A 14,742-nucleotide genomic window follows, 5' to 3' on the forward strand; every position below is an offset into this window, starting at 1 on the left:
ACACATGGTCTATTCTTGAGAATGTTCCATGTGCGTTTGAGAAGAATGTGTAATCTGCTGTGTTTGGATGGAGTGCTCTGTATATGTCTATTAAGTCCGTCTCATCTAGTTTTTCGTTTAGGTCCATTATTTCCTTATTTATTTTCTGTCTGGATGATCTGTCCATTGATGAGAGTGGGGTGTTGAGATCCCCTACTACTATTGTGTTGTTGTTAATATCTCCTTTTAGGTTTGTTAATAGTTGCTTTATGTACCTTGGTGCTCCTGTATTGGGTGCATATATATTTAAAAGTGATATGTCTTCTTGGTGGAGTGTCCCTTTTATCATTATATATTGCCCCTCTTTGTCTCTCATTACCTGTTTTATCTTGAAGTCAACTTTGTCTGATATAAGTATGGCAACACCTGCTTTCTTTTGTTTGCCATTAGCTTGGAATATTATCTTCCATCCTTTCACTCCGAGCCTGTGTTTGTCTTTAGAGCTGAGATGTGTTTCCTGGAGAAAGCATATTGTTCAGTCTTGTTTTTTAATCCATCCCACCACTCTGGTGTCTTTTGATTGGAGAGTTCAGTCCATCTACATTTAGGGTAATTATTGATATATGGGGGCTTGCTGTTGTTATTTTATCACTTTTTCCTGTTCTTTTGCATTTCTTTTGTTTCTCGTCCCATGTGTTTCGGACTACCAATTTAGTTTGGTAGTTCTGTATGGGGGTTCTCTTAGTTTTCTCTTTCTTTATCGTGTGTGATTCTGTTCTGATTATTTGGTTAGTGGTTACCATGAGGTTTGTATAAAAAAATCTCTTGGAAGTGACTGGATGTGACAGTCCATTTTTTGATGGTTTCTTATTCCCTTAGACTAAGTTGATTCGATCCCTTTCCTCTTCCCCTTCTAAGTTATTGTTGTCACATCTTATTCCTTCTTGTGTTGTGAGTTCCTGTTTAACATGAGGTTATATTTATGCTTGGTGCTTACCTTCCCTTGATCTTTGGTTTTATATTTAAATGTTTGCTAATCTATTTTGGTAGAGGACTGCAATTTTTCTGGTTTTCTCGACCTATTTTCCTCCTTGTTCAAAACTTTGAATCCCCTTTCTCTTTTTTTCCTCAGGGATGAGGGCCTTCTTGAGCACTTCTTGTAGTGGGGGTCTTGTGGCAATGAACTCCCTTAGCTTTTGTTTATCTGGGATAATTATTATTTCTCCATCACATCTGAAGGATATTTTTGCTGGATTGAGTATTCTTGGCTGAAAGTTTTTGTCCTTCAGAAATTTGAATATATCATTCCACTCTCTCCTAGCCTGTAAAGTTTCTGTCGAGAAATTGGCTGAGCGCCTGATAGGAAATCCTTCGTATGTTATTTTTTTTTGTCTAGCTGCCCTTAATATCTTTTCTTTGTCATTGACTTTTGCTAGCTTTACTACTATATGCCTTGGAGAGGGTCTTTTCGTGTTGATATATTTAGGAGATCTATTTATTTCATTCACTGGTATTTCCAGCTCCTTCCCCAGGTTTGGGAAGTTCTCAGATATTATTTCTTTGAACAAGTTCTCTGCTCCTTTTTCCCTCTCTTCTCCCTCTGGAATACCTATAATCCTTATGTTGGATTTCTGGTTTTAACTAATCTTTCATAACAAGATTCTGGCAAAGAATCTGCCAAGTGAAGATTTGTACCAATGATATAATCACAAGGAAACAAGAAAATGGCAGGACTGATATTCTCCTACTCCTAGTATGAGATTAAAAGTTGACAATATAATCAGATCTGAAATATTTATCAACACTAATTCCCTCCTCAAAAAAAGTTATGTTACTATTTTTTTCTGGTGATAGTCAGGGTTACTTGTGTCTTTTAAATATTTTGTTTTATTTTAAATATAATTGACTTCATCTTTATCTCAACCTTTGTACATTTCTATTTTGTTTATATTTACAATGAACAAAATATGTTTAGTATAATAGTACAGACATAAATTTACAGAGGACATACGTGGAAACTTAGGTTTTAGTGATAGGTATCCATGCCTTAATAAGATTAGAGATCAGTGATATTAAAAAAACAAGGAGCTGTAACACTTAAAACAGTATTATAAAGCAACAGTTTTTAAGTGAGGTCCATGGATAGGCTTCATGGACACAATGAACTCTTGCAATTATATACAAATATTTATGGATGTACATTTTACAGGAAAAGGAGCTCCAGCTTTCAACAGATTCTTAAAGAATTTATGACCAAAAAAAGTAATTCAAAATAACTCTTTTAGAAAAGTAAATTTTGTAAGCAACACTTAAAATGGAGGAGGTAAGAGATCAGGAATATCAGTTAGAAAACTGTTTAAAAGGACCAAGGAAGAATTTTTGAAACACACATCATGGTTTGTTCTCTACTGAAGGTATAAGAATACAATAAATAAACTTACTGTCTTCGTGTCTTGGGAAGAAATCCTACCATTTCCATGGCCAGTTGTAAGCGTTCAAAGTCATGCCTCAAATCTTCCCCCTCCACCGTGAAGCAATCCTGTTTATTTAAGAAAACGGGGAAAAAAATCAAGATTACCTATTAAAAAGTGACATAAGCCACTCAAAAATATAGTAATTAAGATAATAACACCTATTATACAAAAATTATAGTTGATGAAATATTTAGACATTGTCAAATTCATAAGACCTCTTATCTTATTACAGGTATGTAAACTAAACACACACCTACCAAAATACCAGTAAGTTACCTTTTTTCTCCATTTCACAATCACTAAGGCAAGGATCTCAAAAGTAACTTAAGATCAAGATACTTATAAAAGGTTCCGATACCAAGTTTGATTTTGAGTGGTTCTGAAGAGTTTTGGAGATCCAAAGTATTTAAGAGAGCTCAATACCTCAAACAAATGTTATTTATTCAAGAAATATGTAATGAATGCCTACCCACATGCAAGGTGCTGAACTAGATCCTGGGACACAAAGACAAATTTTAGAAGAGGCAGTAATTTAGTTGAGAAGTAGAGCCTAGATTCATATAATATAGAGATGTTTATGTTATATTGATATTAGATATAATAGAAATAGTTTCTAACGAAATAATATAAACAACATGGTAATCATTCAGCAAAAGAAAGAAGTATATGTGGAAGTATAAAAACCTGCAAAGAACACACATCACATGAGTCAGTAAAAATAGTTGTGGACAAACCAATAAAATAAATTACTTTCTTAGAGTAACCCTTGCATTTCAGTTCCCCAAAAAGTCAAACATTAACACTGTACACATAGTCTAAATCTTTAAAACAATAAATGTCTTTAAGTCTCTTTACTCTATGTTCTCATAGTCCCTTACACTTACACTTCCAAAAACCTCCTCACACATTTACTTTTTTAATGCCTATCTTCCTAAGGACTGTTGCATCAAGTACTCAGTAAACACATGAACTGTTATCTGTCTTATTTACTGTAGATCTCCAGCATCAAGTCAGTGTGCCAAGAACACAGTGGGTAATTACTGAAGTAAATACATAACCATTGACCTATTGAATAAGTATTGAATTGAATGAAACATTCATTTTTGATAAATAAAGTACTCATTTATTTTTTAAAAAGTCTTTATCAAGGGGCCGGCCCGGTGGCTTAGCGGTTAAGTGAGCATGCTCCGCTGCTGGCGGCCCAGGTTCAGATCCTGGGCGCACACTGACACACCGCTTGTCTGGCCATGCTGAGGCGGCATCCCACATACAGCAACTAGAAGGATGTGCAACTACGACATACAACTATATACTCAGGCTTTGGGGAGAAAAAAGGGAAAAAAAAAAAAGGGGAAGAGGATTGGCAATAGATGTTAGCTCAGGGCCAGTGTTCCTCACCAAAAAAATAAAAAATAAAAAAAATAAAAAGTATTTATCGAGTATCTACCATGTACAACCCACTCAGGCACTGTAAGAATGAGTTAATGAATACATCTAAATATAAAGTTTAAAAGTAAATATTAAATTTTAGAATGCTGTTAAAAATATTTTTATTCTCTACATAGAAAGGTACACATGCATAGCTTAAAATTTTAAATTCACTTCAAGAAAACTTCTTTCTGAGAACCCAAGCATTTAATTTTCTGCCTATAAAATTTTGGGTAAGCAATTTTAAGATACATTTCTACAGACATACCAATGTTCTACTCTCAAAAAAATTTTAAGTTAACACATTTTTCTTTTACCTATAGTAACGCTTTTTAAAAAGCTCTTGCTTCTCTTCCCCCTAAAACCACAAACAGTTCATTTACTTTATGATTTAGTAAACATTTTTCTACAATGAATACGTGAGGGGAAAAAAAGCTATGTCTCCACTTGTGTAAACTCAATAATATAGCAATGATTCTCGTAAGTGACAGTGTCCTTATCTGCCCCAACAATGAATAAAACAGCGTATACAAAATACAGAGAAAGTAAATTGAAAGAAGCACTAAAATATAAATACATTTATATTTGCTGTTATCCATAATCGAATGTTCTTCAGAAATACAAAGTGGTCTCAATGAACACCAAAATCATAACTAATTTTGAAAAACATGTACTGATGACCTTTACTGTTTCCCTGACGACAACAGTATTAGAAAAGCTAAGGATGGACTAATCTACTAGACCAGAAAATATCCTTATCTTAATTTAGGTTCCTATGGAAGTAGACCTTGAGACCACAATTCAGTACAAATAGTAAGGGAATGGGAAAATAAAATAGGGAAGGCAGTGTAGCCTAAATAGGGTATAATATTAAAGTACCCACCACAGTGGGTAACTGGAGTTTAATCCCAGAGTAATCTCTGGGAAACAGTGTAAAACACAGAAAGGTGAGGAAGCTGGAGCATTTGTATACCATCTCCCATCAGTCACTGGTTGAGGACATCTAGAGATATGGGGAGGGAGCTGTTAATTCCCAGGCTCTTCCAGGGGGCCATGCAAGAGCACAAAGGCCTTCCAGCATTCTGAGAAAAGCCTCCAGGCACCCAGATACAAATACTGGCTGTTGGAAGTCACTCAGAGAACAATGAAATGGTAAGGTTCAAAGAATAAGGCAGAGAACTAACCAATAACTGTTACAACCTTTTCCACTGAAAAAAGATAGCTGATTCCTCTTGTCCAACTCAGCTCAAGCTCTAGTCTTGCTTGATAACATGCCACCGCACACTCCCTACAAGCACACCAAAATGTTCTTTCATGCTATCAGCCTTTTTCCCTTTGTGTGGAATGATGAGAATCCTTTCTTATCTACAAGTGCCTACGATAAGACTGGCATGTAGTAAGCATTTAATATGGGTTGAGGAAGAGAAAGTAAAGAGTACAGTTAAATTAGACACTTCTTTCTACATTGTCTATATTTCTTATAACGGTATTATACTTTTTTATAACTACAAGTTGATAGTACAGGACATAAATCAGAATAATTGACTGAGAGTTAATAAAGATGCTAGAGATCATTTAAGGAAAAAATATAAAGAACACAGACTGGAAACCCAGTTACATTATTAATTTGCTTCACCACCATGGGGGAAGTCACTTAAATTCTGAGCCATTGTTGCTTCTTGTGAGAAAGGTAATCAAAGTAACTCCAACCAGTGGTTTTAGAATGATCAAATATAATATGGACGTTAAAGTGGTTTTTAAATGGAAAAACACAAAAAGGAAGTTGCACAGCATACAGAGACCTCATATTGGACTGGCAGATGGTGAAGAGTAAAGTCAGAAAGGCAGTATTTGAGGCAATGACCACGCACTTACAAACTGTCGGAGAATGGCAGTAGGAGTCTTTATGCTGTAGAAATACTTAAAATAAGGAGAATAGAAACATTATGGATTCAAACGATTCTACCCAAGTTGCATCAGGATCCCTGAAAGCACTGCAGCAAGACCACCTCATGGGAAAATGGGTTGCCAGGTATTATACAGATGTCTGGGTTCCTGTAAAGGTTAAGTAATGACCAGGGTGGGAACTTGATCTCAACAGGATCGTAAGTTTCCATCCCTCCGTGTCATAGTGGACATGATAGTGTCCTGAGACTATCACTTATTATAACAATTCTCATTAAATCTTTGCCTGATAGATCCTAAAATCATTCAAAGCTTGGTTCAGGTAAATAAAAAAATTAGGGGAGGGGCCGGCCCAGTGGCATAGTGGTTAAGTTCACGTGCTGTGCTTCGGTGCCCTGGGGTTCGCAGGTTCGAATCTCAGGCGCAGACCTACACACCGCTCATCAAGCCATGCTGTGGCAGCATCCCATATACAAAACAGAGGAACATGCACAGGGATGTTAGCACAGGGCCAATCTTCCACACCAAAAAGAGGAAGATTGGCAAGGGATGTTAGCTCAGGGCTGATCTTCCTCGCCAAAAAAATAAAATAAAAAATTAGGGGAGACTAACCTTTTACATTAAAGTTATTCAAAACATGCTTTAAGGTAAAATTATTTGAATAGATTATTACCAGTTAAAGAAGGGAAATTAGCATTTACTAAATATCTTCTACATATCAGTCACTATGAGAGTCATTTGACATGTATAATCTCACTAAATCCTCAGAACACAAGAAGACAATTACACGTATGTATACATAATCATATGTACATTTCTAGGGAAGAAAATAGACTTGGAGGTTAAATAACTGGCCTAAATAACAGAGATGGCCAAACCAAAATCCATTCAGTTCTAAATCCTCTGGTCTCTCTTAGGCAACACTAGTTGCTTGATCTTATTTAACAGGATAACCCTTAAAAGGAATTAAATCACCATATAACAGGCAACAACAGTTCCCTTATTGAAAGCAATTTTCATACTATAGTTCCCCTTGGGATCATTTATACAATTACATAAAATGTATGATAAGTAATACAGCACAAATGGCAAAACAGTCCTTAACAATCCTCTCTTCCTATAAAGCTAGTCACTTAAGTTCTAATAACTCAGAGGGAAATAAAGTTTAGTTTGCTCCCAAATACACTATGAAGAGTTAAGTGAAAAGAACAAACCAAAAGATCCTGAGATTGACTGCTTGTTTCATTAACTAACTTCTGAGACAAAAGCAGAAATTAATCAAAGTTAAAACTGTAACACATCTGAAAGCACACTAAAAGGGAGGATAGTGATGAAAGTAATGTTAAGAGAGTAGGAGAGTATGGCTACAAAGTTTTTCTAAAAGGAAAAGATGAATGATGATTTCAATGATAGCAGCAATGATGGAAACATTTATTGTGCACTTACTAAGTATTAAGCACTCTATCAAGATGTTTATATGCATTGTCTAATTTAATACTCACAAAAGTTAAAGACAAAGACCATTATTATCCCCTTAAATAGATGATGGAAACAAAACAATTAAGTGATTTGCTCAGGTTCTCAAAACTAGTAAGTGGATGAACTAGTATCCAAGTCAGATCTGTCTATTTCTGAGCCCAAATTCTTAAGCATTAACTTAGACTGCCTCTAAATAATAGCAGATCAGTTCACGATTTCATTGTAAGCTCTAAACAGGCAATCAAGTCTTATAGTTGCCATATGAGTTTCCCAGTCTCCTACCTACTTTCCAATGAGGCACGGTCACCTGGTGTAGGAAGTGAAAGACAGAAGCTTCTGAAGAGTGGCAAAACAGTATAAACTTTTTCTACTAAAATTTATCAGAATCTATAAATTTAAATGTTTAAAATTTATTTTCCAAAATGTACAATCTGAAACTATAAATTACTTGATTTATTATGAAACGGTCACGCAATTAAACTTTGTCTGAAGGAAAAAATTAATATTCATAATTACTGGTCCTTCTCAACTCTGAAAGAGGCCAGTTTTTAATTGTAATTAGTGAGGTATGTAATCACATGTAGTGAAAAATTAAAGTAATGGTTATTTAAAGCAAGGACTAAGACATTATATGTTTCCAGGAGGAACAGTTAAAAAATCAGTTCACTAGTTAATTAATAGATATAGATATAGATGAATGTTTTCAGCCTCTTACACCTGACCTAATTGCAAACTGAAGTGAAAGAAAAAGATTTTTTGTGCTCTGTTTATGATTACAAATTTGTCCTCGTAAAATATAACAAATGAAGCTAAATTTACCTACGCATTTTACATCACATCATATATGCCCTTAAATCACTCAATTTAAAACATATAATCTTATTTATAGGAATTTCAATTCTTAATTTTTGGAAAATTACATACAGGCTACAGCCTCTCTTGCTATTAAAAAAAAAAATCAAAGAAAAAATATATATGTATTCATTACGTGAAAAGACTGTTAACTGATACATACAACAGGAAGGATTTAACTTTTAAATACACAATAAATACTACTCATAATATGTGAGTAATGAAACTACTAAAAAATAATTGAAAAAAAAATAATTCTCAAGGAAAAAAATCTATAATTCAGAAGGATCTACATCATTGCTGAAAAATCAGGAATGCATTCAATTTATTGTTTGTCAAAATAAGTACCGAATAGAGACTAAACATTAGCAACAAAAAAAATTCAAAAAAGTAAATTGACTGGTTTTTAACCAATAAACAAATAAATCAATTCAAAAAAATTAAATACTGATTTCTCTTCTTTCCTAGATTCTTTTTTAGTATTTCAGCTGATTTTCTTTCTAAGTCATGAGACAGATGAAAATAAGCAAGGTGAGGATCCTTTAACAGGAACATAGAATATTTATGTACTTGTACTGACCGGCTCAGAGTCATAGCAATAATCATCCCAGCTCTGTCTGAGGGGTTTCTTTGTTATCTGAAAGTAAGGCAGATTAGTTAGGTAGCAGTAATGGTTATTACACTTTTCTAACCATCTCTTAGATGTAAGTGTTCAGGAAGCACTGCTGCTATCCAAAGAAAGTTATTTCGTATAAGAGCATAAAACAAGAAACAACCAGGTAAACATTCAGATTCTGGGAGATCATTGTAACCAATCCATATCTGCTATTGTCCAGTGACTCTGAGATTTATATTAAGTGCTGAGTCCCAGGTTCTATGAATACTGACCTTAGGACAAGAATATGTCTGGTATGGCCACTGATTACAAAAAGATGTAGAAAAACAGTAAGAGACTCTGGATTTCTCTAATACTAACAACTATCAGCTCATTTACAGGCAATCACTACTTTTTAAAAAGGAAAATATTTAATCACCCAAATATAATGCAAATAGTTGAAACAGGGAAGAGAAAAAACTCAGAAGCTAAGTCAACAATTTTTTTTAATCTACTTAATTCTATACACTAAAAATGCCTATAATTATATCAGAAAGTGATATTTCAATAATTTTGAAATTCTTCATATATTAATACAAAGTTATGTTAATTTATATAAATGTGTAGTTTCAAAATTAAGAAATATCACTTATACAACATGCTGTATATCTTGGGAAAGGTCTAAGATATTACTTTCATAACCCTAAATACATACTACAATCTTTGAGCCATCATCAAAACCTTCATAAGGATTTTTCAAATTACTATAAAGGAATTTTTTCCAGACATTACATCTTGTCTCTAACAATTAACAAATAAGGGGAGACAATCAATTATTTAAGTGATCTACTGTGATACCAATTCCACTGATATTCTAGAATTTTTGTTAATATGAGGAATAATAAAATTGTAGAGACCAATGTAATGAAAAGCTGTGAGAATTACTCATTATGGAACTGAATTTTGAGTTTCAAGGAAAGATATAAATTCTCTAAGTCATTTCTATAATTATCATTTCTTTTGATGAATTTCATATTGAATGTTTAAAGGGATCATTCACTAAAAGATAAAAATAATCATACTCTAAGTCAGTATCATAATATCATGCAAAAAGGTACATGTATTAGACTTCAAAACATGCAAATAAGGTTTCAAGTAATCCCTTGCAAGGATAAGCATTAATTATTAGTAACATTTAACATGCTGGGGTCTGTAAAAGGTAAATCACTTTGGAAAGAGTAAACCATTTTTCTAACATGGAGGTACCTATCAACAGCTTATTCTTCTCTCAAAGAGTCTCACAAAAAGCAAAAGGCACACATATAACTAATCTTTTACAACTCATGAGAAGAATAATAATTTTTAGGTCTGACAACTACATCACATATATTTTTAGATTGCATGTATGAAAATGCTAGTTAATAGCTATTACCAGGTTTGAAAACGAAGAACTAGAAAAAAACCTTTTTCTCAAGATGTAAAATTTAGTAATGCCCTACATTTCAAAACGCTTTTCATGAACTCTCACCTGATTGAGATAATGATATTCTTTTGGTTGTTTAAGATGGAATGCTAATCTCTCTTCTTCACTTGCTCCTGCCAGAAGGTAATAGAATACATGATAATTCCTGTTGGAAACAAAGAAGTATGGCTTTATAATGAACGTGATCTATAGTTATCACTGAACAGAAAAAAAAGCAAACATTAATTAGTAAATGTTTCAGTTTTGCTTCATTTTTTTAATACAAAGATGATAAATTCAATATTTAAGTACTCCTTCAAAATAGAATGATGTTTTGGATGCTGAATTCAAAAGAGAGGGGTGAAGGGGCGGGCCCAGTGGCACAATGGGTAAGTAAGTGCACATGCTCCACTTTGGCGGCCCGGGGTTCGCAAGTTCAGATCCCGGGCACTCACTGATGCACCGCTTGTCAGGCCATGCTGTGGTGGCGTCCCATATAAAGTAGAGGAAGATAGGCATGGATGTTAGCCCAGGGCTGATCTTCCTTGGCAAAAAAGAGGAGGATTGGCATCAGATGTTAGCTCAGGGCTAGTCTTCCTCACAAAAAAAATAATAAAATTAAATTAAAAAAAAGAGAAGGGTGAACGCAGTGATACAGCAAAGTTAAGACCTCCGAAAATTCTCTCCTCCATAAAACAATTAGAAAACTGGCAAATTTGTCAGAATCAACTTTCTCAGAACTCTGGAAATTAACCAAAAGCCTACAGCAATCCACAAAGTCTTTACACAAGAAAAACAGCTAAATCTCAGTAAAAATAGCAAGCTTTGTGGCCGTTAACTTGCCCTATTCGACCTCCCGCTCACCAGCTCCATGACAGCATTCAAAACCAACAGCTTATAACTATGGTGGACACCAGAAGCCTGGCAGCTTCCTAAAAAGGGCAGAACAGGGTTAGAGCTCGTTCAGAGCCTCGTTCCTAAGAAATATCATTATTTGAACTATCTGGTGGTTACCTAGAAGAAGCCATGTTCAAAACTGTCTTTATTTGACCTGACTCAGAGTTAGCCCAGTGTGAAAATCTTCTCCCCTGGGGCATGTAGAAAACAACTACAGTCAATTTTTGAACGTGTCAGCTGCCTGAAGTGGTGGATAAATGTTGGGGCAACGAATAACCTAACCAAAAAACTTGAACGGAAAAGCTGGGAAACGAGATCTCCACACAGGCGTTGAAAAGCTCCAATATATTCCTAGAAATCTGGAAGACAACGTGCATGTGTAAGGCTGTGTGCATGCCCAAGGCAGCACATCCATTCAGCAAAGACCAGAGGAAGTAGGAAGCTCTCCCCTCTGGCTAACCTTGAAGATCTGTACAAACAGGAAGTAAAGGCTAACTCAGAATTATAAAATGCCTACCTGCGTGTTAAAGGCATGGTCCAATACATATAGAGAGGCCTGTGCCAAGAATCGAAGCAAATCTCTGTTCAATCATTACCTGACAAGTAAGCTAACCAAGCAGATACTTCAGCGGCCACACTTGAAATTAGAGACTTCATAAAATTAGTTCAGAAAAATCACAAAACAAACAGCAGGAACAAAAACAACAACCAAAAATCCTGGGAGGGGGAGGATATGATTTCCAGAGCTGCCATATAATTATTTAAAATGTCCAATTATTATTTAAAATCTCCAATTTTCAACAAAAAAACTACAAGGCGTGCAAATATACAAGAAAGTATAGTGTATACAAAGGAGAAAAAATATCAATAATAACTGTTTTTGAGGAAGCCAAGACATTAGACTTGTAAGACTTTTAATCAGCTCTTTTAAATATGTTCAAAGAACTAAAGGAAATCACTTTTAAAGAACTAAAGTATGAAAATGATGTGACTTCAAATAGAGACTATCAACAAATATATAGAACTTATTTAAAAAATCAAAAAGGGGGGCCAGGGTGGTGGTGTAGTGGTTAAGTTCAGACGCTCCACTTCGGCGGCCTGGGGTTCATGGGTGCAGATCCTGCGCGCGGACTGACACACTGCATACCAAGCCATGCTGTGGCGGCATCCCATATAAAATAGAGGAAGATGGGCATGGATGTTAGGCCAGGGCCAATCTTCCTCATCAAAAAGAGGAGGACTGGCAACAGATGTTGGCTCAGGGCTAATCTTCCTCACACACACAAAAAAAAATCAAAAAAATTCTAGAGTTGAAAATATAATAACTAAAATGAAACATTATCTAGAGAAGCTCAACAGCAGATTTGAGCAGGCAGAAAAAGAAATCAGTGAACTTGAACATAAGCCAGTTGAGACTAGTCTGAAGAACAGAAAGAAAAATGAATGAAGAAAAATGAACAGTCTCAGCGATGTGTGGGACACCATTAAGCAGACACTAACACATGCATAATGTGGGACACCAACATATGCACAATGGGAGTCCCAAAAGGAGAGGAAAGAAAGGGGCAGAAAGAATACTTGAAAAAATAATGACCAAAACCTCCCCAAATACGATGAAAAACAATTTGCCTATTCAAGAAACTCAACGAACTCCAGGAGGGAGAAACTCAAAGAGATCCAGACCCAGACAAATCAAAACTATTGAAAGACAAAGACAAGACTTTCAAAGCACCGTGAGAGAAATGCCTCATCAAGAGAACCTAATACAAGATTAGCAGCTAACTTCTCATCAGGAATCATGGCAGAAGGATAACATATTCAAAGTAATGAAAGAAAAAAACTATCAATCAAGAATTATATATCCAGCAAAACTATCCTTCAAAAATAAAGGAGAAATCAGGACATTCCCAGATAAACAAAAATAAGAGACTTCATAGCTAGCAGATGGGCCCTACAAGAAATGCTAAAGGGCGTTTTTCTGGCTGAAATAAAAGGAGACTAAATAAGATCCAATTAAACATGAAGAAATAAACAGCACTAGTAAAGGTAACTACATAGGTAAATATAAAAAATACTATAAATTATTTTTTGTTTGTAACACTTTTTTTCTTATTAGATTTTAAAGACATCTGCAAAAAGCAATAATTATAAATCTGTAAGGATGGGCCTACTATTAGAAAGATGTTATCTGTATGACAATAACAGCACAATGGAGGGAGAAAGGAACAGAGCTACACAGGAGCAAAGTTATTTGTATACTATTAAAATTAAGTCATTATTAATCCAAACCAGATTGTTAAGATATTTACTGTAATCACCAGTGCAACCAATAAGACTGTAACTCAAAAAATATATAATAAAAGAAACACCAAAGGAATTAAAATGGTACACTAGAAAATATTTAATTAATACAAAATAAGGCAGTAATAGAAGACTAAAGGAACAAAATCATAAAACATATACAAAACAAATAGCAAAATAGTATTCACAAATCCTATCTTAATAATTACATTAAATATAAGTGGATTAAACTCTCCAGTCCAAACGTGGATAACTGGCAGAATAGAGAAAAAAAAAAAATGATGTAGGGGCCGGCCCAGTGGTGTAGTGGTTAAGTTCGTGCCCTCCACTTCGGTGGGCCAGGGTTCACAGGTTCGGATCCCGGGTGCAGACCTACACACCACTTATCAAGCCATGCTGTGGCAGGCATCCCACATATAAAGTAGAGGAAGATGGGCACAGATGTTAGCACAGGGCCAATCTTCCTCAGCAAAAAGAGGAGGATTGGCTACAGATGTTAGCTCAGGGCTAATCCTCCTCACCAAAAAAAAAAAAAAAAGATCTAACTACATGCCGTCTATAAAGGTCACATTATAGATTCAAAGACAGAAATAGGTCGAAAGTAAAAGGATGAAAAAAGATACCACGCAAACAGTAACTGAAAGAAAGCTTAAGTATCTACACTAATATCAGATAAAACAGATTTTAAGACAAAAATTGTTACTAAATGCAAAGGATATTTTATAAGGACAAAAGGGCCAAACCATCAAGAAGATATAACAATTCTAAACAGAAATACATCTAAAAACAGAACATGAAGCAAAAACTAAAAGAATTAAAAGAAGAAATAAACAATAAAACAACACTGAGCTATTTCAACACCCACTTTCAATAATAAACAGAACAACTAGACAGAAGATCAACAAAGAAAAAGAGGACTTGAGAAATACTAAATGCCAACTAGACCTAACAGACATTTATAGAATCCTCCATCCAACAACAGCAGAATACATATTTTCTCAAGTACTCATGAAACATTCTCCAGGATAGACAATGTTAGACTTTAAAACAAATATCAATAAATTTAAGGGGACTGAAATTATACAAAGTATGTTCTCTGACCACCTTACAATAAAATTAGAAATCAATAACAGAAATTTCCAAAATTCACAAATATGTGAAAATTCAACAACACACTCCTAAATAACCATTAAGTCAAATAAGAAATCACATAGGAAATTAGAAATACATTGAGATACAGGAAAACAAACACACAACATAGCAAAACATGGGAAGCAGTTGAAGCAGTGCTCAGTGGGACTTTATAGCTGTAAACTCATCTTTAAAATGAAGAAAAATCTCAAATTTATAACCTGACCATCCACCTTAAA

The 14,742-nt window shown here is 34.7% G+C and overlaps 1 protein-coding gene across 16 annotated transcripts in view; it reads right to left on the reverse strand.

Moving 5' to 3' along the window:
• The window catches only part of MYO9A (myosin IXA), a 273,318-nt gene that overhangs the window by 186,738 nt on the left and 71,838 nt on the right, over positions 1–14,742 (reverse strand). For 15 of the 16 annotated variants that reach the window (XM_087428635.1, XM_087428628.1, XM_014780883.2 and 12 more), the window contains 3 exons: positions 10,241–10,340; positions 8,698–8,754; positions 2,421–2,518 (listed from right to left, as the gene is read on the reverse strand). In XM_087428635.1, coding sequence (XP_087284761.1) covers positions 2,421–2,518; positions 8,698–8,754; positions 10,241–10,340 — 255 coding nt within the window. The remainder of the gene's footprint in view (positions 1–2,420; positions 2,519–8,697; positions 8,755–10,240; positions 10,341–14,742) is intronic. The other variant, XM_087428637.1, reaches the window with a different exon arrangement.

Source organism: Ceratotherium simum, chromosome 3 (assembly GCF_057802395.1).
Source record: "Ceratotherium simum simum isolate JZ-2026a chromosome 3, ASM5780239v1, whole genome shotgun sequence".
Classification (NCBI taxonomy): domain Eukaryota; kingdom Metazoa; phylum Chordata; class Mammalia; order Perissodactyla; family Rhinocerotidae; genus Ceratotherium; species Ceratotherium simum.